Genomic DNA, 25,163 nt, shown 5'->3' on the forward strand with positions numbered 1-25,163 from the left:
TTCACACAGTCAGGTCTGATGGACTCAGATTTAGCCATAATTTTTTGAGGGGGTTGTGTGATCCTCAGAATCACAGTTTAGTAGAAAAAAGCCCTCAGGTGTATGATTCAATCATATGGCAAGCAAACACTGTGAATAAGTAGCAGACTTCATGTTTTAACCATCTTTAATCTGATGGTGAAGGGTCAGGCTATGGAATCCCAACATTACAAGAAGGTTTGATCTTGTCTTTGACGCTTGGTCTGTGGACAAAGAATCCTTCAGATAGACTGTTGCGCATACTTTGCCACCTTGAACTTCAACATGATATATATTAATATTCAAATAGCAACAGTTTTGTGCACCAGCWGTTCCTCTGACTGCTAGGCTAAATGTTTCTAGTTTTCTGAAGGCAATATAGGCTGGAAATGGTAGTATATCTGGAGAAAGTTACATGGCCTTACTTTCATCGTTTAAGTCTTGTTTGTTGTAGAAGTGCTTTCAGCTAAAAATTCAGAGCAGCCATTTTTTAACTTTGCGTAAGTAGAAAGAAATTTCTTGATACTTAAAAAAAATTGTATATAGTAAGTGGATCAGATTTTGTGTTGGGGTCTTTGGAGATGATAATTTAGTTCTTTTCAGTTTGTTTGTTTCATGTTTTGTTATTGCTGTTTGGTTTTCTGGAGTTTTTTATTTGGTAATTTTRGTTCTGTACTAGATTTTGGGTTCTTTTGTCTTCACAGCAACTTTGCAGCCCTCAGAATGTGAATTGCAGAGATTTGGAAGGCCGTCACTCAACACCACTGCACTTTGCTGCAGGATATAACCGCGTATCAGTGGTGGAGTATCTCTTGCACCATGGAGCAGATGTGCATGCCAAAGATAAAGGGTACATTACATTCCATTATATGTTCTGCTGTTCTGTCTTAGTGTGAGACTTACATTCCACCTATTCATTTTGCTTCAGATTTCAGTGAYCATCGTGTTTTTCTGTTGAACATTTTTCTCTTTCTTGCTTGTTCTCCATTGTTCCTGTGCTGTAGAGAGATTGGTAGAGCCTTACAGCATACTTTGCTTTCTGGAAAAGCTGTTATCAAGTACATATCTGGCCCTGTAATACATGACRCTTCTTCCTTTTGCCCATTTTGGAGACTTTGTTTTGCTTAAAAGTGGCCTTGAACTTGTTTTAGGTGRTCTAAAATTAGTTTTGAATAAAATGGGGTAAAATACTAAGGTTTTCTCTGGTCATTTTTCTAATTCTATTAGTTAGCTTTTATTATCAGGTTAGTTATTTTTTCAGTTAATATTCARTAAAACCATTTACAGGCTTTTGCATTAATTGTTAACAGCATGGTTGTGTTTGATCTTTTATTCCAATATATTAGTTGAGGATGGGGGAGAATTAATTTCCAATACTGGATTTTCAGGCTTACCCTGTAAGAAGTGTTTAGGTTTCTATCAGATGTGCAGTACTTACCAATAACTGCATTTCAGACACATTATATAATGTTCTATCTTTCTTGAAATTTACACTCAAATATCCAAACTCAGAACAACGAGTTTTGCAATTTAGTTTTTGTCAGCGTGAAGTTACTTGATTGTGGAAGCAGTAAGACTTGGGCTTGCTAAGTACTTTAAGTCTTGCGGATAAGAACTGAAGGAGTATAATTAAGGTTTAATTGATGTTTTAATAGCAGAGAAATAAAGCCATGAAAACTGGAACGACTGAAAGATAACAGTAATGTCTGCTGAAAGTGRGAGTTTTATCTACTGAAACTTGGTATAATTGCATATAGAATTTTATTCTCTAGCTATTAATGCTTTCTCTTTGATTAGTGGCTTAGTACCCCTACACAATGCCTGTTCTTATGGACACTACGARGTGGCTGAACTCTTAGTGAGGCATGGTGCTTCTGTCAACGTAGCAGACCTGTGGAAATTCACTCCTCTACATGAAGCAGCAGCAAAAGGAAAATATGAAATCTGCAAACTGCTTTTAAAAGTATGTGCTGGAGTTCTCAGATGTGTCTTTAAATGCATATGTATTTATTTTTTCTGTAGAAACATTAATGCAAAGTAAATTGCATTCAGTGAATTCTTCATGGCATCTTTGAATCAATTTTCATCTTGCAATTGTCAGATGGTTTCTTGTGTAATATCATTCACTTAAAATGAATCATCAGTACAAGTACAATTTCCAGCATGTGTATTTATACTGTTAGCCAAATAGGACAAGACCCTGAAACTGGAAAAAAACAGCTGAATTTATGTAAAAATATGAACTCCCCACCTTGTGCTATCCATCCTTTTCTGAAACAGTTACTGCATTTAAGTAATTTTTTGTTAATACTTATGCAAGACTGTGTTACAAAGCAATAACTGAAGGTGGATCCTAATTGCTGTTTGGTATGAGAGAAATTTAAAACTGTTGTGTTAATGTATATTTAATCAAGCTCCTGGAGGAAATGCATGTTAATATCCTGTGGCATAAATATTCATTCTACTTAGAGGAAGAACCTGTAAAAAGCATGAGGTAATGCGAAAATGTTTCCAGTGAGAAACATGAGTTTGAGAAACTTCTTAACATAAGGTCAGATCATTCTGTGGGAGGGTGAAAGGGGGTGATAGAGTAGAATTTCTTGCCAATCTTGTTTCCTGTTTCAGCCTTGTCTGCTAATATCCCTCTGAAGCACAACATTTAAAACTGGAGAAAGTCAGAATGTGAATAGTCTTAAATTAATGAGGATCTTCCCCAGCCACTTTGCATTTGCTGCTGCAAAGCCCAAGTATTTCCCTCCTATCTTATTAATTATTTCACTTGATTACCAAAAAAGCAGGCAGAGAGAGAAGCATGATAGTTTGGAGCACATCTACAGCAGAAACCTGAAGATGTTCAGGGATGTCTGTGGAGAARGCATGGTGTGGCCTGTAACAACCTAATAGAGATGTTAGCTCAAGCTATAGGAACACTCGTAATCTCTCAAGCACAGTGTTGTATTATAGACACTGGAGATCTCTGGYCTTTTCTGATGATTCCACAGGGAGTTTAGCCATATTTTGTCTTCAAAGGATCCTGAATGGATGTACAACAGGAAATAGAAAAGTGCTGAAATTTAATTTTTAAAAATCACTCTTGCACAAGGGCTAGATATGCCCTTAAGGTGACACAGATGTAAAGTCCCTGGGTGTCTGTGGATATGTGCTCACACTGCAGTTTGCTCAGGGTTTCTCCTGCTGTGTCTCCTATGCCAGCTGGCAGTGCTGTCAGTTCTGCTGAGTTGTGGATGTTGAGCTTGACTCTCCCCGACTTGTGCTTCTTCTCTCTCTTCTGCTTGAAGAAGGAAACAAAAATAAACAGGCATTTTGGAGATACTGTCATTTTCATCACCTTTCTTCAAAATTAACACCTTCATTTGTTTCTGTGCTTTGGAAGGGGTCTCAGAGGAGGCCTCTTCATTCAGATATTTATTCTGGAGTATATTTGAGTAGTTACAATTTCGATGAGTTGTAAATTAAGGGATTTAAGGTCATATCTTGGAGAAGTCATTGCATTCTGAAAGGCTTTGTGCAAAGAATGCTCTCTTCCTAAAAGAGCCACAGATGTGGAACTGGTTCTGTGTAATCAATACACTGTCCCTTTCTGTCCCTTGCTCTTTATCCTTTAYACCACGAACACAGTTGTACTGCTTCCAAATACAAAGCAGTTAATTCCCTCTGTTCTCCCCATTCCCATCTTGTTCCCCATGGCTCACGCTAGCACAGCATTGCCAGCGTGTCCAGTGGGAAATGGCAGGGTAGAGTTGCTGGCAGGGATTGGACTACTGTGTTTGACTATTCCAAAGAGGTCAGCCAGGGAACTATAGTGCCAGCAGCTGCCTCTGCTTTATCAGTCTTTGTTTTTTCCCACTGCTGTGAGAGTGAATAGGGAAGGAGCTGTCCTCCCACAAAACTGAATGTGGATGTGACTCACACCATATGGTCTATGTAGTTGTATGTTCCCCTTCTCAGTCCCCTGTGCTTCAGTACTGTGTTCTTATCGCTGCCTGATCTGCATGTTTTACCAGYAGAGATACACTCCAGCAGTCATCCAACTCCACTTGTCCACCAAATTTTTTTTTTCACTGCTTTGAAAGCCCCTCATAAACTGCTTAAGATGGTGCTCTTACCTATTGGAAGATGTAGAGAAGAGTATTTTTCTAGTTCCCTTCTCAAACAAATGCCTTTCAATATCAGGGTGGCATTTAGTAAACCTCAGAGCCTGGCTTTGCTAGCTCAGAAGTTGTGCTCAGGAAATACCTCTGCCAGCCATCTGATTCCTGCCAGTTTTCAGGAGAAGAGGAGGACTGGCAGCRATGTACTTGCAGTTGGTTTTCCCTCACTACTGTGACAGTAGGAAATAGCTGTCTGCAGGAAATGCTCCTGAACATAATTCAGTTGCAAGTAGAGCTACTKGTAGCTCTTCCAGAGGGCTGCCATTCTTGCCTGTAGAGTTGAGATTCACACATCTCTGTTTCAGACGAGTGCTTTAGGCCTCAGCCTTCTGAATTTATTTTCATGTGCCTACTAATCTGTACAATTATTACTTCATTATGGTAGGTCAGCAAAATCCCACCTTCTTTCACAACAGTGACACACTTAGGTTCCCTGCTCTGTGCATGATTGTGACAGTAGCGTGCCACTTTGCTCTTTGCAGCATGGAGCTGATCCAACCAAAAAGAATCGAGATGGGAACACTCCTCTAGATTTGGTGAAAGAAGGGGACACAGATATCCAGGATCTGCTGCGAGGAGATGCTGCCTTGCTAGATGCTGCCAAGAAGGGGTGCCTGGCACGAGTGCAGAAGCTGTGTACTCAAGAAAATATCAATTGCAGAGACACCCAGGGAAGAAATTCGACACCACTGCATCTCGCAGGTGGGTAACACACCAGGTTTACATATTTAGGGTAGGGCTACAGATGTAATTTGCCAAAAGGATTGGTATAGGAAGAGTTTCACAGAGAATTGTCCTATGGCACCTGTATTTTGGGAGTTAATAGAGTTACTGGGAAGGAGGAATTTTTGCAGTTGAAAAATTGCCTTAGCTTTCCTGTCTAATATTTTTCCTTAGTTTAGCTCTCCTAACACTGGATTTCTTTTCCTGTGCCTTTTCTACAGCTGGTTACAACAATTTGGAAGTAGCTGAATACCTTCTTGAGCATGGTGCTGATGTTAATGCCCAAGACAAAGGAGGATTAATCCCCCTACACAATGCAGCATCCTATGGGGTAGGTACAGGCATTCTTGCCATGAGTAGAACAGCAAGGAACTCCTTGAAGTCATATCTAAAGCCAGTTATTTTGCAGCTGTTTTGCTGTGAACATAGTTCAGGTTTTGATGGCATGAAATACATGGTGGGCTAAGTTGCTTTTGTGACTCCTGTTTGCAGTCCTACATGTTCAACAAGACAAATTCAGGTGTGCTTTAGGAGTTAAAGTCTGCAGTTTGGAAAGATCGCTACAACGTACCTTTTATGCAGGCAAGCAGATGCAGAGGATTGAACAGGGTTAAGTTTGAGGTGATACTTGAAACAGAACTCAAGTTRGCTCTGAAAAACTTCGATGGAAGGAAGAGAAAAATACCCAGGGATCATGTGCAGATGATGACAGGGAAGTGGAGGTTGGAGGTCTGTTACAGCTGATGTTTGGTGGGAGTCTAAAGCTAGAGCTGAAGTGTTGAAAGACTACTGGGTTTGTAATGTGGTCGTCCTCCTGGGCAAGCCACCTGCTGCAGGGATGTGCAGTGGCAGATTCAAACCATTTTGGATTAGGCGGGCCCTCCTTCGTCCATATAGGAGTACGTGTCTGTGTACCAGTTGCACAGATGCCTGATAGATTGCTTATAAGCAGTTTTCAGCTGTGGATTGGTGAGAAAAACCTCTTGTAAATAATTGTACAGAAATGGTGTTTGAGAGGTGCCTGGCTCTGTGCTTACAGTCAGAGGACATGAAGCTCAAGAAGTAGTGGGTTTGATGGTCTCATGGTATGCTTTGTCTATTACTTACCTGGCCCTGGCACAAATACAGTAAAATCTGRGAGAGATTGTCATAATGTAACCACAATTGCTTTTGTTTGAGAGCAAATGAAATAAAAACTGCAGTGTTCACCTTTTTTTTTAAAGAGTGTCAATGGACTATATTGGTTCTTTACGTTACTCTGGGATCCCAGTGGCCTAAAGAGCAAAAAGTCCCAAATCCTAATGAAAGATTAGAAATGCTATATAGCATTCTTATATGTTACTGGATCCTAATACCAAGCAATATTGTTTATCAGCATCTGCCATAAGCATTAATTGCCAGAATGTTGCTTAGATCTAGAGATAAATTCTGTTGCAAATATTATGATCTTTTTATTTGAGAAACCAAAACACACATTTTACACAAAGTCAAAGCATTCCTTATTGGCGTAGAGAAATGTCAGAGATTGGTTTTAGCTGATTATACTTCTAAAAACCATAATGCCAATTTAATCTGATTGCCTTGCTTTCTCTAGGAAACATTAAAAAGGCARTGTTTGGTGTTTTTCCATCAGCTTATGTAGTTAAGAGTTGCTGCATACCTTTCCTGGCATCCCACACTTCTCTCTGAGCTGTCATCAGCCTGTTCAGAGCTCTGTGATGGGAGGTAGAGAAGAGATGAGTATTAGAATCACAAGTTCAAAGCTGGCAAGTTTCACAGGCTCTGCCTTTTCCTGACAAAGTTTCTTCAGTTCTCCCACCCAGCACTTCATGCCATGTGTCCCTCAATAGGGTTTTCTGTGGCAGAAAAATCACAGGAACAGCAATTGCTTTAAAAGTTTGGTGAAGAAGAAAAACAAAGTTGGCAGTATTTTCAAACCACACTTGTTCAGAGACCAAGCTGTTTTATGAGAGCTGCAAAGAGTCACTTAATTGCCATTGAGGGGAAAAAGGAAATCCATTGGCAAGTCTTCGTGCTTCTGATTACCATTTTAGTGTTTCATGTTCCTACTCACTCATTTTGACTATCTGCTTTTTTTTTCTTTGCTGTCGTGCACAAGAAAGACAGAGGTTAGACACAGCCAGGCAAAAWTTTCATTTTTAAATTTTCTATTCTCTTATTTTTACTTGGCAGACTTCAAGGATGGGATATTGATGAAAGCATGGAGTTATAAGTTCATTACTTTTATAGCCCATGTAAAACAGCTGTTCCTTGTGAYACTCATAATACATTTTATCAATTACAGTTCTCATAAAATATGATTGAAGATAAAGCAAATCTGTCCTGCCATGGATGAGTTCAAAGTCTTGCAAGAAAGAAAGTACAACAAAGATTTCTGTGTATGGAATGGGGTAACTCAGTTGATCTTCAGATCACAAATGTTGCAGCCCTGTAAATTTGCCAGTTCAAATTTGTCCACAGATAATTTTTTTATGTAGGATTAAGTGTCATGTCTGCTCTTGCAGCTGGCACATACTTCATGCTATGTACTTGGGGTGATTCAAGAGAAATCTGATTCTGTGCCTGATCCCAATTCTTCATGTGCTGGTGAATGATCTGGTGGTGCACAGACACAGATGACTGTAGAGCTGCAGTATAAACTGGTGCCTTGAGAAGTGTGCTGCTATGTAGACACAGGTGGCAGAATGAGTTACAGGAAAGAGAAACTACAGAGATCTCTATGCAGCAGTACCTCCAGCATGAAAAAGGAAATGTATGTTTTACCAGTGTTATGTTGATTAAGATGTTCTTGTGTTTTCCAGCATGTGGATATAGCAGCCCTGTTGATCAAATACAATACATGTGTAAATGCAACAGATAAATGGGCATTCACACCTTTGCATGAAGCTGCTCAAAAAGGAAGGACACAGCTCTGTGCTCTGCTGTTAGCTCATGGAGCAGATCCAACCATGAAGAACCAAGAGGGTCAGACACCACTAGACCTGGCAACAGTAAGTCATGTTAGGCAGCCACAGGCTGGACTGGAGGATTTACTCTGCATATTAAATTCATTTCTATGGCTCTGTGGCATCAGTGGTTCTCAGCTTCTGTTGTGCTGAGGTGGAGAGARAAGAGCATCTACCAAGTGCCTGTTTGTGGCTTTTTATCCATTGGTCCAGGCATTTTCCTTCAAATGAGATCTTAGCGTGGCTTGTTATTTAAGGTTTGCTTCTCCTGAAGGATTCATTCTTGGGCTCAATCTCATCATTCCCAGAAATAAAACTCTTTGCAATGTCTCTGATGATGGTCAGTTTGTGTACTGTTGGTGATTATTTCTTTGAACCTAGGAGGAACACCAGATGGCCCTTTACAGAAATGGGAACTTTCACTGGATGCCTGTTCTTAGTGCCTGCCTATTACCTCAGTTCKTTTTCTTTTTCCTAACTCCAAAACAGAGTTCAGTGATTTGTAGGTGGCTATCAAACTTTTTCTGGCATCTGTAAAATTTCTTGTAAGTGGTGGCTGGTTAAAAAGCCTAATAAGGTTTTATGAACATGTGCCTCAGGTTAATCAATCTTGATGGAATAGATAATGCAACCAAATTGGATGCTGTGTCTGGATACAGTGCAAGTATCTTTTAATGTTATTGATTTATTTACAAAGAGTTCAAGAAATAYCCTCCAGAGTAATCTGAGCTCTAGGAAATTTGCTGTGTGATGAAGGATATGAAAATTGTTTGATTTCTCTTGGGAAAAATAAGGATGTCCTAATTGTGTTCTACAAGAACTTTCAAGGAGGAAATACTTGAAGATGAGGGTATTGTTTAATTTAGTCAATAAAGGCTAAATCCAGTTGTTAGCTAAATTCRTATTTCTCCTGATCTCTTGTCCATTTTTTTTCTATTCTAACACTATGAAATGTGATTATAGCAAAGGCAGTGGTAGTCTTTCCACTGAGACCTTGTTCCAGTGCACCTGAAGTTGAGCCTGACAGAGAAATTGAGAAGTGGCCTAGGTTCTGAAGGATTTCAAAATGATATTGCTGCATTGATCTCCCTGGCTTTAGCACCTGTAAAGTCATTGTGCCMGAAAGATGTACCTTCTTACATACCTTCTGAAATGGGAACAACCTGATCCATCTGTGTCTGAGTGATGAATCAAAATGTTTTTGTAACCGAATTCCCCTGTAACAGAAGTTGGCAGTTTTCTTTCTAATGGGGAATGGAGCAATCAATTAAAACAATTGAAAAGAAAAATCCTTTCCAGAGCTTAGTGATTTGTGATAGTAGGACCTCATGTTGGGTATTCATTCTGTTTTTCAGGCTGATGATATCCGAGCTTTGCTGATAGATGCGATGCCTCCAGAAGCTTTGCCCACATGCTTCAAGCCTCAAGCTACTGTTGTTAGTGCCTCTGTGATCTCACCAGCATCCACACCATCCTGCCTCTCTGCTGCCAGCAGCATTGATAACCTCGCTGGGCCACTGGCAGAACTAGCTGTAGGAGGAGCATCGAATGCYGGGGATGGAGCAGCAGGAACTGACAGGAAGGAAGGAGAAGGTGCATTTGCTGCTGGACAAGTTTACATTGCCAGAAGTACAGTAGTTTAGTATCAAAATAGGCCTTGCTTTATCTGAAAAGCATTTCTGACTAGCCAGAACCTGTGTTTTAAAGTGCCTGATGCTTACTSTGTTTCCACATGCTCTTCTAGGAGCACTGTTCATCAGTGTTTGCTGTCAGTGATTAGATCTGACTACAAATGCAGATCTGATTAGGGGCCCAGATGTTCATTGATTTTATAAAAAAAATCCATTGAGAATTATTTTGATGAAGAATATATGATTGTGATGGCTGGGGTGTTTTACTAAGGCTTTTTAAACTCTTCGATTAGTATCTGGAATCCGTGCTTTAAGTCAGCATCTAGGTGATCACATAGTAAAAATATACCCACTCTTCTTTTCCTTCTCTTTGCAATATGAACCTCTATTTGTCACAGATAGTTTGTGCTTCTAATAGTTAATTCTGAAGAGGAAACAGTGATTAGCTTTGCTGAGAGCTTTGACACAATGGAAGCATATTGTTTATTACCGGCATAGACAAATTGATTATAAAAAGAATCAGAGTTTGGAATTTGGGGAGAATCGGTGGTATTGCTTGATTTTTTTTTTAACATAATTTTTTTGTTGGTTTGGTTTTTGTTACTTTGGATGCATAGGATAAAAAGAGTTGTTTCTTCTCTTATAGTTTCTGGTCTTGACATGAACATTACCCAATTTCTAAAAAGCCTGGGTCTTGAACACCTTCGGGACATCTTTGAGACAGAACAGGTAAGTGGCAAGCCTCATCTCTGTGTGTTTTAGAGATAAACTAATCTAATAAATTCGAGTGACGTTTTCATTTTCTAATTGAAAAAGTAAAGGAAAAAGCCCACACTTCATATCTACAGAAAACTGAGTGTGTCAGGTTTTTTTTTCAGTTTTCTGCAAATGAGTTGCCAGATACAATATGGTGAAGTTGCAAAACAGATGAAAATACCTTTTCTTTTTGGATTCTAATGTCAAGTAGCTTTCACTTATACATACACTATGACTGCTGATTTGGCTTGTATTCTGAGGGTTATTTTGGACCTTGTGAACTTTGAACATGATGACTACAACAGTTAGTTTGGAATGTCACATGCACTTGTCCTTCAGCAGTCTTGATAGCCAACAAGCCTTCACCACCTGTAATGCTGCATGTGATACTTTGGTTAGATCTGAGWAACCCTCCAGTKTGACTGTAAGCTGAAATAAAAATCTGCCACAGCAGCAGTCACACTAGAGAATGCAGAAGCTACATTTCCTATTAGGTTAGGGTCATAGCGTTATGAGGGTTTTGCAGGGCTACTAAGTTTCAAATGACATTGAGAGATAGGGAAAAAGACATRCAGATTTATCAATAATTCACAGTATATGAAAAGAGTACAATTAATGTAAGTTTCTCAAGCTTACATTATGCTTTAGAGCAGAAGTAGCTGTCATGTATTTGTAGATTCCCTTTATGTACTGTTTCTTAAATTTGACATGTTGCAGTTAAAGAAATTTATTTGTTTATGTGAATGAGATGGATGTATTGATGGGAGTACCAATGTGAAAGGTACAAGTGCAAGAGACAGGATTCGATGATTATTTTTTCCTCCATCCTCTGCTGTTAATCTTTTGTTGAGGGATCAGGAAACAAAGGTTTTAAATGTAAYGTGTTGCTTACAGTTCCAGCTGTTTCTGTGAAATATTCTGGGAGGTATATTTTCAAAGATAAAATACTGTATTATTTGTCCCTTTTTATATATGAAGTATAAGCTCTTTTCTTTAATTTGGAACTGTTTCTCTTCAGAAGGAAAACAAGCTAAAACCAACCTATGCTCTGCTCATGTTTCTCTTACTATTTTTCACACCTTACTGTTGCCTAGCTGGTTTTGTTCTACTTTTACTTCCTTAGCTCCTAAACTGTTGTTAAGAAGTTCCCCTACTAATAAGATTTAACAATGCAAATCGGATTCACTATATTCATAATTTTGAAATAATTTAGCTCTGCTTGTAAGTTCCTTTGTAGAAAAAACAAGCTCATCTCCTTTAAGCTTATTCTTTTAAGCTGATTTTTCCAAGAAGTAYCTTCATATACACTTTTTCACCTTGGCTCTTTAATAGTAACCTTGTGGAAAATTAATTTCTGCTTGTGTAGTGAAAATAATGAATTGTACAACACTGAAACTTTGGACACTTCAAAAGCACTCCCGTATTTGTCCCAGCATTTCCATGTATCCCCTTTCTGCCTAAGTAAAAAGCTTTGTGGAGAACCTTCTGTGAGAACCGGCTCTTGTTAATTTGTGTGAGAGAAGTATGAGTTTTGCTCAACTTCAGGCTGTAGCAGCTGGGTATGTCCTGTGGTAGGGAGGGGTTTGCCAGAAGGTGGCAGCAAGTAGAAGTGAAGCAAAACATTAAATATCTTTACGCTCTTGGTTGCATCTTGAATACTGTCTGTTTTCTGAAGTGATAGGTCTCCAGCCTTGGAAGTCAGGCCAGGTTTGGCAAGTGATTTTTGTCATCTTTCACCTTTCCAGATAACCCTGGATGTGCTCGCTGACATGGGGCATGAGGAGCTTAAAGAAATTGGCATCAATGCATATGGACACCGTCACAAATTAATAAAAGGTGTGGAGAGACTTCTAGGAGGGCAGCAAGGTAAATATGACACTTTTACTGATTAGTGTAATGTAAAAAACAGCAGGCTCCCAGAAGTCACCTGCTCTGAATGTAGGCATTGTCACCAGGACTTGAAAGAATCTGAATGTCAGSAAAGTGTATTAGCTGCAGACATGGTGGCCGAGTGGTTGTGATAGCTAAAGAATATATTAAGGAGATAGAGAAYTGAGTGATCACTTGCCTTTCCAGAGAATGGACACCCCTGGGACAGCTTTGCCCATTTCACAGGACCCTGTTTCACCCAGACAGGAGCTTTTGGATTGATTTGCCCTGTGTACCTACCCACAGGCCAGTTATATCCTGAAGCGTGGGCCGATGGAGTCAGGCTGCCCCACGCTTCTGAGATGTTTTTATTGGAAGAGGAAGCAATAAAGGCAATTATGTCCCACATGCATTTCCCTTCTCTCTTTTAAAGCCTCTGCTGCTAACGAAAGCACTTTTTATGTTTTTGAGGTTGTACTTATGCCTTGTGTTTATTTTCCATTTCCTGCTGTACTGGGGTTGTTTAAGAAGAATAATGATGATGATGGATACAAATAGAGCCAGTATTGGTTTTTCCTGTTTATTTTTGCTCCTTTTCATTCCTTCTCTTTGCAGGTACCAATCCGTATTTGACTTTCCACTGTGTGAGTCAGGGGACCATTCTCCTTGACCTTGCTCCTGACGATAAGGAATATCAGTCTGTGGAAGAGGAGGTAATCCAAGTCCCTTTCTTAACACCTCAGTGGCTGTATATTTTTCTTTTACTTATAACCTGTCAGAGCTGAAGTGTGCAATACATGTTGAAAGTGCTGAAATAGGCTTTGGTGTATGAAATGCATAGATCAGACATGAAGTTCAGGGTTCTTCATTTGTGCTTTCATAYGGAGCAATGATAGAAATCATTTTGCTATGTCTTGCCAATTTTTTTAATAAGCAGTCTCTACTTTCTTAGTGTTATCCCTACTTTATTTTGTTGTTGTGTTTTGGATCCTGTCTTTAATATTGTCTCATGGAGAGGGTTTCCACAGCTTTCCATAGGTAAGCGGACCTGTGGAAATTAAAAGCTGTGTGTAAAGACCAAGGGATCAAGGCCTTGCAATTCTCTAGGCATTTGCTGTTCTCAAGCTGTTTCTGCAAGTGAACCAGCTTGTTTTCTCTAGTCTCTGGCTTAGTTAATCTGTAACCCAGATAAACAGCTCTTGAATAATTGAGAATTGACTGCAATTTTGCCTCCCACACACACACATGCTCTTTTATTTAAGTAAACTACAAGCACATACCGTTTTGAAAGCAAAAATCATAACAGAAAAGAGACTTCATGAAGAGTCATGTTTGGAAGAAACTCCATTTTACTGTACATTTGCTATTTGTGTCATGTTGCTAGACTATAGCACCAAGTGTTTGGAATCTTAAAAAGTCTASATAATCTGGATTGCTGCCAGATTAGATGGGATGTTTTTATTAGTAACTTCATAAACTAGAATTTGTGCAGATCTTTTTTATAAACTTTTCTGAAAGAAAGGGTCACTTGTCTGCCATAGTAAATTGGAATATTTATTTGAACTATTGCTAAATATTATTGCTGTAGCTATAAATACTTCTCTAAAAGACACARTGAAACTATCTCTGAGGGAATCAGAAATGCTCTGCTAACAACATAGGAGAATTTACCGGGCARGTAGTTTCTTAATACTAAGAAATGGAAGCTAAGCTCATTAAAATCACATTTGTTATTACTTCAAACTGATCTTTTTGTATATTAATTTTCAAAGGCTGTTTATTTCTAATTTAAAGCAGGTTTTCTAGTTGTACATCATTTTGATAGCAAATACCATTATTATTCTTTTTCTTATGTGGATTTTTATTACAAGATTGGATAATTGCATCATCTAGCTTCCATATTGTGGAAAGCATACCATGTTGGCTGCCTGAGAAATTACGGTRTACCTCAGTTACCTCGGTTTAAAATTGAGATTTTTTTCTTTTTACACCTTTTAATTAATTTTCCATCTAGATATTCTGTTGTTGCCAGTGATATATTAAGACACTGCATGGATACTTTGCCTTGCTGKCAGGGTTTATGTGCTGAACATTCACTTTTGGGTTTTTATTTAGATGCAAAGTACAATCCGGGAGCATCGCGATGGTGGAAATGCTGGTGGGATCTTCAACAGATACAAYGTCATCAGGGTAAGTTTCAAAACCTCTCAGTTTTAAAAGTGTGTTAAGTATTTATGCCTGTGGGCAGAATCGGTTTAATGGTTTRCCCTTTTATATTAAAAGTTCTTTGTCAAAGTGATATTCAGGAACAGAGTTAAAGCAAGTGCTAAAATGAATGTGTGCTCTGCACAGGGAATGAGGGGGAAGTGTCCACTTGGGCTTCTAAAGGAGGCTGAAGAACAGATGTTGGAGAGAGATGTGGTGAAGAACCTGATTGAATTTCAGAGGTCAAAGCTTCTGTATTTGACCTTTGCAACACAGATGTTATTTTTTTTTGTCAATGTAGTCTTTTCTTGCCTCTTTAAAGGATATTTTGGGGTGTGTGTGAAAAGATTAGGCTTCTAATAGAAAGTTTCTATCTCCCTATGCAACTTTCCAGCTTGACACCACCTCCTTTGCCCTTGTCAGTTAGAAAAAAACCCTTTACAAGCCGTGGCATTTCAAAAAATAGTGTTGTCTTTCTGAGGGAAAGTACACTGGTTTCTTTTTGTGGGGAGAAGGAAATAGAGGCAGTCAGAACAGAACTTGGTTTCTGAGCTCCAGCAAACCTGTGCTGTCTATCTCTTTGAGAAGCAGACCTGTGCACAGCCTTTGCAATTTCATCCAGTAGATCACATGTTGTGAAATAAACTCTGTTTCCATCCTACTCCCAGCCAAAGGTGATATCCTTTATAGAAACCACAGTGGTGTTACCGCATGTGGCTGAAATAATACAGGTTAAACAGCACATCTCCTTATTTTTTCCTCTARAGTTGGTCCTTTTCATAAAACATAAATGTAAACTAGACAGCAGGTCTCAAAGAGCTAGACCAGATTGGTCAACAGAGCTCAAAGCAGAGAGGGAAGATGTTTCAGACAGTTTGTAGATTTTTGTTTTATTGCTGGCTCTGAGAGAAGAAGCCTGGAAGTTGTCCTTAAACCTGAGAACTTAAGCTGCAATTTCACACTCATTTTAGCCATTTGTAAGCTTGTGCTACAGAGTTTGAGAGACTCCAGCCTTGTGTGCAGAACAGCCATGGGGTTGGTTTCCTTATAGCATTCACACGTCTTGCCCTCAGTTTCCCTGTCAAATTAATGTGAACTCTGTGAAACTGTATTTTATTTCAACTGCAATTCAAGTATGTGTGACAGATTGAAATGTTGTAGTAACATCATGGTTTGATCTGTTGTTCCACTTCAGATTCAAAAGGTGGTGAACAAGAAGTTGCGGGAGAGATTCTGTCACAGACAGAAGGAGGTGTCAGAGGAGAATCATAATCATCACAATGAGCGCATGTTGTTTCACGGTAAGGAAGCAGTGTCTCTTGGTATGTATTGATATTTAACAAAAAACCCAAAACCTTGCAATGATCCAGGGGCAATGTTAATGTTGCTGTGTCACCATCCTGTGTAAGTGACTGTGGTTTTACAYTAGAAATGCAGGGGGTTCATTGGGGGTGTGGGGGTGGTGGAGTTACTCTCTGTGGTTACTGCAGTCAAAAAAGCTACACTAGGTGAGAAATACTTCTATTTTGTTTCATTTTTTTAAGAAAAAGGAAGGTTTTTTGCCAAGCCATATCTTAGTCATTTCCAGTAAAGCTTCTGGGATGATGTCACATTGCTGTGAGAAAGACATGGTGCCTTCTAAATAAGGGGAGCAGCACACAGTAAAAGCGTTTTACCCTGGTGCTTCAGGCATGCATCAGGGAAAAGAATCAAAACCAACCATGAGTTTCAGTAAGATTTCTCCAGAAATGCTTGCAAATGACAATTGCCTGAAGGTCCTTCTGCCCTRGATTCCTATATGATTCTGTATAGGAATAATAAGCTAGTTTTGGGTATGATTGTCCTGACACCTTGCCCCACTTTAACCAGTACTGACTTCTGGAGAAGGTGTGCATTGACAAGATAAATTGCACTGAAATGTGAGTGGGGAGAAAGCCATTTAATGAGATCTGTGAAATGAGTAAGAAATGAGTCACACGTGGGATTTTGGTATATAATGATAAATCCCACACATCACTGCATCCTGCTGGGTATCGCCCCCTTCCAGCTGACTGAGCACACTTTCTGGTATTTAATGGTCTATTTGAGGCAGATAAAATCCKCTTGACATTGAGTCTTGTATTACTATACAATTTAACAAGTATGTGTCTTTTTTGTGTCACTGTTCTAGGGTCTCCTTTTATTAATGCTATCATTCACAAAGGATTTGATGAAAGGCATGCATACATTGGAGGAATGTTTGGAGCTGGAATTTACTTTGCTGAGAACTCCTCAAAAAGCAACCAGTATGTGTATGGAATAGGGGGAGGAACAGGCTGTCCCACACACAAAGACAGGTCCTGTTACATCTGCCACAGGTATGTGTCTAGCTGAATTCCCCACACATAATTCTGGCTGTCCTGGTTTTTATGATCCTGGCACAGGGTGACCTGCAGGGAAAGAATGGCCACTTGAGCTTGCTCATGGCAGGAAAAATGCAGTTTTCCATTTGTCAAGGCAGAACAAAAATGAATATAAATGCAGCTAGTCCCACAGGAAGGTCAGAAATTACATCTGAGCATGCAGTGAGTATAAATCAAAGTGGGCTGTGGTTCAGAAAAGGGGCTTGAAACAGCAAGTTTGAAAATGAAGAGTCAGGGGAAAATAGCAATTAAACTCCAGGCACTCTCAGAACAAAACTGCAGTGCAAAGTGGTGGTCAGCAGTACAGTGTTGTACTGTGGATCAGGTAATTTTGGAGGTAGTGAACAGGACTTAATCACGGATTTGTTTTGTACTGGAGTAGATCAATGTGTTTCTCACACTAGGACACCTGTCCATTCCCTGCTGGTAGGAACAYAGAGAGTTTTTCAGCTTCTTTCAACAGCTTCATATAAAATGAACTAGAACAGGCTGCCATGCAAGGGCTAAACAAACTGTTTCTTCCATTCTGTGTGTCATGAAAGACTTTTCGTGACAGGTTTTATACAGTCTTAGAACTGATTTCTGAAAAAAAGTGTTTCTTGAAAAAGCCTTGAGAAATTAATTGTAASGAAATAAACTCGAAAAACAGAAATCATTCTGGAAGCATACAAGTCCTAGTAAGATGTTTGAAAATATTTCTTTTTTCCTTTTAGACAAATGCTCTTCTGTAGAGTGACCCTTGGAAAATCCTTTCTTCAGTTCAGCACAATGAAAATGGCTCATGCCCCTCCAGGGCACCATTCTGTTATCGGCAGGCCAAGCGTGAATGGACTTGCATACGCTGAGTATGTTATCTATAGAGGAGAACAGGTACGTGGGTTAGCAARGACTGAGCTTGGAGCTGGAGATGGGGTGTGGCTGGTTTCCAGACAAAGTGTGCTGTGATAACCTGGCTGATTAGGTTTATTTTTCTTTTCATTTAAATGTGGAAATAAACAGTGTCATGTATCTAGACAGCAAATGCTGCTACTCTCCACTGATCTGCTCTGCTTTATACCATGCAGAATTGCCTAGTTTCCCCTGTGCAGCACTGATGGAGTCTATTAAGAATTGTAGCTTCCCTGTAGATTCCCAGCAGTGACAGAGACTACCCTTAAATGGCAGCTGGAGTAGCAGAGCAATCTTCAAATGTTGATTTTCAATCTGAATTACTCAGCTAGACCCTGACTCTAGAAAAAGTGTTTTGCTTACTGCAGTGGGTGGCTCCAAGACCACCTGATGAAATGGAATAGCCACAAGCCTGTGGGACCTGATGACAAACATCCCAGGTCCTGAGGAAGCTGGCCAAGTAATGTTGCCAAGCCACTCTCCATCACACCCTGAGATGGTTGGTTGGAGCATGCTGCTGATAATACAAATGCCGTGGGTTTGATGCCTTTAAGGGCCATTCACTCACGAGTTGGACTTGATCCTTGCAGGTCCCTTCCAGCTCAGAATATCCTGTGGTTCTGTGATGTTTGAAAAGTTATGGCAGTCAGGACTGCCAGCAACTGGAAAAAGGGAACATCACTCATAGTTTTTATAAGGAGAGAAAAGTAGACAGGGGAACTACAGGTAGGGGAGCCTCACCCCTGTGCCTGGGAAGATCATGGAACAGATCCTCATGGACGGCACATGCAAGACAGCCAGCTCAGCTTTTGTAAGGACAAATTGTGCCTGACCAGTTAAATGATTTTCTATGATAGAGTGACAGTGATGGTTGACAAGGGAAGATGGACCAATRTCATCTACTTGTCATGTCCCACACAACATCCTTATCTTGAGCTTTGAAGGGTAGACTATTTGGAGGATAAGGAATTGACTGCATGGACACAGGCAGAGAGTTGTGGTCAGTAGTGGAGGCTCATGACAAGAGTGTCCCTCAGGGCTCTCTCTTGGGACTGGTGCTCTTTAATAATTGTTTCAGTGATACAGACAGTGAGATGGAGTGAACTCCCAGCAAGTCTGCAGGTGACACAACAGAAGGATGGGATGCCATCCAGGGGGACCTGGACGTGCTTGAGAAATGGGCTCACAAAAACCGCATGTGGTTCATCAAGGCCAAGTGCAAGATGCTGCACTTGGCAATTGCAGGACAATCCCAGACATGAATATAGACTAGGAAATGARCTGGGAAGTGCAGCCCTGTGGAGGAGGATGTGGATGTTCCAGTGATGAAAAGCTGGACAAGAGGCAACAGTGTGTGCTTATAACCCAGAGAAGCAGCCACATCCTGAACTGCATCAAAAGAGGAGTGGCCAGCAGCTCAAGGGGAGGTGATYCTTCTCCTCTACTCTGCCCTCCTTAGACCTCACCTGGGGTGCTGCATCCAGCTCTGGGGTCCTCAGCACAGGAAGGACAGAGGGGGTCCAGAGGAGGGCCAGAACATCATCAGAGGGATGAGGCGCCTCTCCTGTGAGGAAAGACTGAGAGAATTGGGATTGTTCAGCCTGGAGAAGGCTGCAGGGAGACCTTATAGCAGCCTTGCAGTATGTAAAGAGGGCTTATAAAAAAGAGGAAGAGCAACTTTTTACACAGGCACCTAGTGATAGGACATGGGGGAATAGTTTTAAACTAAATGAGGAGAGATTTAGATGAGATGTTAGGAAGAAATKGTTTATTCAGAGGGTAAGGAGGCTCCAGAACAGGTTGCTCAGAGAAGCTTTGGGTGCTCCATTCCTGGAAGTTTTCAAGGCCAGGCCGGATGGGGCTTTGAGCAGCCTGGTCTAGTGGAAGTTGTCCCTGCCAATAGCAGGGGGCCTGGAACCAGATGATCTTTAAAGATCCCTCATATACAAACCATTCTATGATTCTAAAATGAGATTAGATAGTTTAGGTTCAAAGGAGGTTACATGGGCCRGCCTCTTGTTCACACTGAATCCAGGCCAGATTGTTGAGGGCTTTCTTTGACCAGGTAGGTCTTGGAGGCCTCAGCAAATGGTGTTTCACAGCATCCTACAGCAGCTTGTTCCTTTGGTTACTTATCCTCAGAGTGGATTAATACGTTCTTTRTATCCAATAGAAAGCTTCCCTTTTTAATTAATCTCATTCTCCTGCTGTGCATCATCAAAGAGATGGCTGTTTTCTCCAAAAGCCTTCCACACATAATGCAAGATTGCTTTGGGGTCCCACAAACCCTGCTCTTTTCTGAGCCAAACAAGCCCATCTCTCTCAGCTTGTTCTTGTTTGTCCTGTGCTTTCTCCCTCTGACTATTCTGTTGTTCTTTTGCTGAACTTGGCTCCAGSTTGTTGACATCTTTCTTGTATTGGAGGATCTAAAAATTATATGCATTTTTTTTACATGTGGCCGAGTGAGTACTGAATAAACAGCAGTGGCTGTTATACCTGGTGATGTACCACAGGGTGCTCATGGCCTTTACTACTGCCAGGACACACTATTGATTCTGCTTTAGCTTGCTGTTACCCAAGGACCCCATCACCTTTTCAGCAGAGGGGCTTCTCCTGCAGTGTTACAAGACGTTGATCTCAGGTGTSTTTGCCCTTGCTGGATTACATGAGGCTGCTCTAGGCCCAGTCTCCATCTCATCTGTTGAGGTTCCTCTGAATGGAGCCCTGCCTTCCAGCAGTTTTTGGATTCAGGGACTGTTCTGGGACTGAACTGCCTACCAGCTGTCTTCAGGAAACCCTGGACAGATGGACAGATGACTGGGTTATGTGCTAAGGCATTTGCAGGTCACATAGCAAGTTATTGACCCTTTCGAGGTCAGACATTATCAGTCATTGGAGATTTTAAAGCAACTTACAGGCACTGGCTGATTTGTAGGGTGAGCTAACAAGGGAATTTACTCTGAATTCCTGTTGCACACAATTTCTGGCAGTGTCTGTGTAGAAGAAACATTTTTATTTCTGTTTGTGTATTAACCAAGGTGTTAAGTATATCCAGCAGTTCCACATAGTGCTGGCTAGGTTTGAAATTCACTTTCTTTTGCATGCTGTGAACATAGAGCTGATTCTTGTACTGTCCCTCCTGGTCACTGTTTAGTGAAATGCAAAAACTGGAACTTGCTGGGTCCCTTGCATAAACCAGTTTTTTTTTTTTTTTATTTTATTTTCAGGCATACCCAGAATATCTCATTACATACCAGATTGTGAAACCAGAAGCTCCCTCACAGACAGCAACAGCAGCAGAACAAAAGACATAGTAGCTTCAGAGCAGTGAAGAAGGATGTGACTTCAATCTTGGACTGGATGGATACATGTTTCAGAAAATCAGTATCACATAAAATTCTTAACAACCTGGAAATAAGCTGTATGTCTTTTATAAAGCATTGCTGTCTTGATGAATAGGATATGAGTAACTCTTGCATACTCGACTGCTACTGTTCCTCTTGAGGAAAGTTTACAAGGGACTGCCTTTTAATAACATATCTCAGGCTCCTAGTCTCTGCAGTTACCATGTGTAAAATAATATTGTTTTGATCTAGACCTTGGGAACATTATTGTGCAAATGGAAATCTTTATTGGTGCCATCTCACGTAAAAATTTCAGACACTACTTTTCTAGTTCTTTTATTTGCAGATAAATTGCATTAAGCCCATCATTTTCTTTTCAGCATACATACCATTTATTTCCAGTTTTCAAGARATCCTATTTATTCTCCTTTTGTATTCTGAGGTTGAGCCGGAACCTTCTTGAAGATTTTGCACAAAGTCAAGTTGACTAAAATCATTAACAATGCAATATAAATTTCATCTGAGAAGGGGCTAGGTCGAGTTCTTCAACACAGGATTTTCTTTGCACACTTCTGACAAACAATAACATGAGTGAGTGTAACTTTAGAGTGGAAACAAACCATGTCAGTTGGCAGCTTTGTCTTGTGTGAGTTTTCTGGGGGAAACCCTGGGAAGTGTTAGCAAGGGTAAAACCAGCTCTTGTGCTTGGGAAGAACTTCATGAAACAGGTTCATGCCCTGGGCTGTTATCTCCAAAACAACATTTTATAAGGCTTCTGTTAAGTACATGCAGCTTGTGAAATGTTCTTCAGTTGCAGCGGTGTTACCAGTTACATGGTTTTGCTGGGAGAAGCAGGTGAAAAGTCAGATTTCATACATAAGGGCATATCCAGTTCATGTCCCGCTGTAAGATGAGGCCCAGTAAATGGGTTTCAGGCTGGTAAGGAAGAGTGTATTACAGCAGTTTCCTGTCACATCTTTGTGTGTGACATCACAGTTGAAGAGCTTAAGTGATTAACAAAAGTATAACTTTTTAAAATATTGATTTTACATTTTGATGAGAGCAAAATTTTAAAATATCAGTTGGCAAGTGGATTTGTTTGCAGGTATACCAGAGAACAAAGCTAGGATTTATTCACTTAATACCCTTCTTCGCAAATTCCCAGGTTTATTTTGCTGGGTAGAAGAAAGTTATTTTTAAGCATTGCAYAGCACAGCATCAAACAGTTTCAATAGTTGCCCTCATGGTGGATATGGATTTAACAAAAGTAGAAACTGTTTCTTTTTTGTGGTGTTTTACAGTTTCAGAGAAGGTTGAAGATCAAGATCTGTTAATTTTTTTTTCAAACAACCAATCCCAGGAGATGTGCTTCAGTGTTGACCATGTAACAACTGGAGGAAAAAATGTCCTTTGGACACAACGCGCTGTACATTTCTCTGTCAAGCAGCACTATTTAGTACTGATGATCCAGTTCATACATTCAGGTTTTATCCCCCTTAAAGCAAAGAAGCAACAGAATAGTGTGCTTTTTGTTCATAAAAAATATGTGTGCTCCGCACAAGTGGGCTTTTGCTGGTATGTTTGTATAAAACAGACTTCAACCTGAAGAGCTTTTCACTTTCAGCATTAAGACACAACATTTTTATTTTTAACATTAAGGTATGAATGTTGAAGCATCCTCACAAGAAGTTTCACCCACTGTTAAATCAGTCATTTGATACAATATGGCTACCTGAACATCATCTGTTTGTAATATCTCTAAAGAAAACCTTAGAAATAGCAATACTCCAACAGAACTTGAACTCTTGAGTTTTACTTTCCTTGAGCTGAYGGTGGATATATGGTTCTCGCTTCATTTTGTGACCTGATTAAATATGTAGCTTTGAAGTCCCAGCCAGGCTTTAGCCTAGTTGTCCTTTTAAACAATTTCATTGATAAAATTGGGTGCTTGTATTTTGGCTACTTGTTTCATAGTGTTAGGATAGCAAAGATCACCACTAGGCTTTGAAGCTTTRTATTCACCATTTAAGTTTGGGATTTGTTTTAAATTTAGTTAAAAATGGAATGAGGGGATGTGCCTGTCTGTGCTAAGGCTTCAGGTAGTGGCCAGAGCAAGTGCTGCTCTCCATCCCCAGTTAGACATAGTTGTAAATGGTGAAACAGCCGTGCTGCTTAGGTGAGCAGAATGGTTAAAGTGGGCATGAAAGTTAAAAGCTTTACATCTTTCAAAAACAAGAACAAGCCTAAAAAGAAAAATCCCACCAAGCCCACACCGGATGCTCTTCTTGCTTGTTGTTTCCTGTGTGCTGGTTAAACTAACGGCTAGTCAGGATTCCTTTTGCAGCCTTGAACTTCTAGGGGATAAAAATAGCCTGGAGGAGACTGAGGGGAGACCTCACTGGGGTCTTCAGCATCCTTACGAGAGGAAGTGGATAAGCAGGTACCAATATCTTCACTCCTGTGACCAGTTACAGGACTCAAGGAAGCAGCATGAAGCCGAGTTAGGGGAGATTTAGGCTGCAAATCAGGAAAAGGATTTTCACCCAGAGGGTGATTAGGCTCTGTAACAGGCTCTTCAGGGAAGTGGTCACAACACCAAGGTYGACAGAGTTCAAAGAGTRTTTRGACARCATTCTCAGGCACATGGGGTGACTCTTGGGRCKGTCCTGTGCAGGGCCAGGAGTTGGACTTGGTGATCCTSATGGGTCCTTCAAYTCRGCAYATYCTGAGATTCTRCTTTCCAGTMTCTTTGAACTGCMAGTGTTAATGTTTCTGATGTTCTGTGCAGAGTAAAGGTGCTGTATGAGGAAATGATTTTGCAGTGGTTTTTGTCTTGTAATGACGTGATCTCATATCCGTTTGTGGCCAGACACGGAGGAATACCCAGGCCTGATGATGCATCTGTGTGTTGTGGAAACCTGTGCAGGAGTAGCATGTATTGTAGCTCCTCTTGCCCTTCAAAACAAAGTGAGGATCTGCTCATCAATGTCAAACTTACCTGCGGAAAACCCGGTGGTTTTGGTGGTAAAGCTGCATTTGGCAGGTTGTTAACGGTACAGATGTGCTGCTTTAGCTTACAATGGACCTTAAAAATGCCGTGACCCCATAACCAGGCAGCTGCTGCCTCCTGAAAATGAAGGTTTTGACCTGCTGAGAAGAGCAGTCCCCTGATGTTGGGATGCTCATTTGTAGCACTGGGTCAGCAGTGGGGGCACAGTAGGAGCTGAGGATGTAAGAACACTCTGGGATAGGCCCTCGTAGGCTTGGGAGACCAGGGACAGAACATGRAGTCTGCTGGGGAAAAGGACAATGTGTCTCTCGATTTTTGACAGTGCCCCTTTGAGGTAGCATTTTGAAACTTCTGTGTAGTTTTGTGACAGGACCTTAATAGGTAAAACAGAAGGAGAGCCACCATCTAACAAAGAAGGGAGGGTTCTGCTCTCCATTGCTGATACTGTTTCCATGAGACTGATGACTTACATACGTGGTGCAGAGTGACATTGCAGTCTGAATGCTGGCAASAAAACTTTTGTTAGGATTAAAAGCAGAGTACAGTACCTTAATAAGGTATATTTTATTTTCTCATTCTTATTTTTATCTACTGGTTGTGTTTGATCCCAGCTCCACAGAGACTGTTATAAACCTCTTACATTAATTCCATCATGTTCCAGTCACTACTGGTTTTATAACCTCTGTTTTGAGTGTTTGCATGTGATGCAATTGAATCCCACTGCATTATGTAGCAGGAATTTATTTTGCCTGCCAACTTAATCTTTGCTTGTTATGGGAGTACCCCAAAAGAAAATTCTACACTGAAGCAAAAACAAAACCCTGCAAAATGTTCTGCTCTGTTGGCTGTGGTGGGCAGCAGACATAGAAAAGGCATGTAGTACATGGGAGGAAGTAGCTCCTGGAGAAGGGCATTTTCTTGGCTCTGGAAACCAGCTGCTGCTGCTGTTTGTTGTAGGTTAAAGGAGGTGTCTGCTCCCTAAATGTGTGAGGTGCTGAGGGATGCTAACAATGCTGTGCCACTGCATGGCCTATGAGAGCTACTTAAGACAGCGGCAATTCTCAAAAAAGCCTCCTGCATCACTGCAATTACATCAGCTTCTGCACAGTTCATACACTGCCTACAATTTCTGTATGGGACTGGTAACAGAGTTGCCCTGTACAAGTTTTTTCAAGGTGG

The 25,163-nt window shown here is 40.5% G+C and overlaps 1 protein-coding gene across 1 annotated transcript in view; it reads left to right on the top strand.

Annotated features, from left to right (window-relative positions):
- Positions 1–23,401, top strand: part of TNKS (tankyrase) — a 130,159-nt gene extending 106,758 nt beyond the window's left edge. The window contains exons 15-28 of the mRNA XM_057375332.1: positions 723–868; positions 1,816–1,981; positions 4,673–4,892; positions 5,135–5,244; positions 7,736–7,924; positions 9,235–9,508; positions 10,157–10,239; positions 12,012–12,132; positions 12,751–12,848; positions 14,251–14,325; positions 15,536–15,641; positions 16,511–16,697; positions 17,456–17,612; positions 20,858–23,401. Coding sequence (XP_057231315.1) covers positions 723–868; positions 1,816–1,981; positions 4,673–4,892; positions 5,135–5,244; positions 7,736–7,924; positions 9,235–9,508; positions 10,157–10,239; positions 12,012–12,132; positions 12,751–12,848; positions 14,251–14,325; positions 15,536–15,641; positions 16,511–16,697; positions 17,456–17,612; positions 20,858–20,944 — 2,019 coding nt within the window. The 3' untranslated portion in view covers positions 20,945–23,401. The remainder of the gene's footprint in view (positions 1–722; positions 869–1,815; positions 1,982–4,672; positions 4,893–5,134; positions 5,245–7,735; positions 7,925–9,234; positions 9,509–10,156; positions 10,240–12,011; positions 12,133–12,750; positions 12,849–14,250; positions 14,326–15,535; positions 15,642–16,510; positions 16,698–17,455; positions 17,613–20,857) is intronic.
- Positions 23,402–25,163: the final 1,762 nt, after the last annotated feature.

This window comes from Malurus melanocephalus, unplaced genomic scaffold (genome assembly GCF_030028575.1).
Source record: "Malurus melanocephalus ecotype Western Australia unplaced genomic scaffold, MMel_1.1 scaffold_9, whole genome shotgun sequence".
Classification (NCBI taxonomy): domain Eukaryota; kingdom Metazoa; phylum Chordata; class Aves; order Passeriformes; family Maluridae; genus Malurus; species Malurus melanocephalus.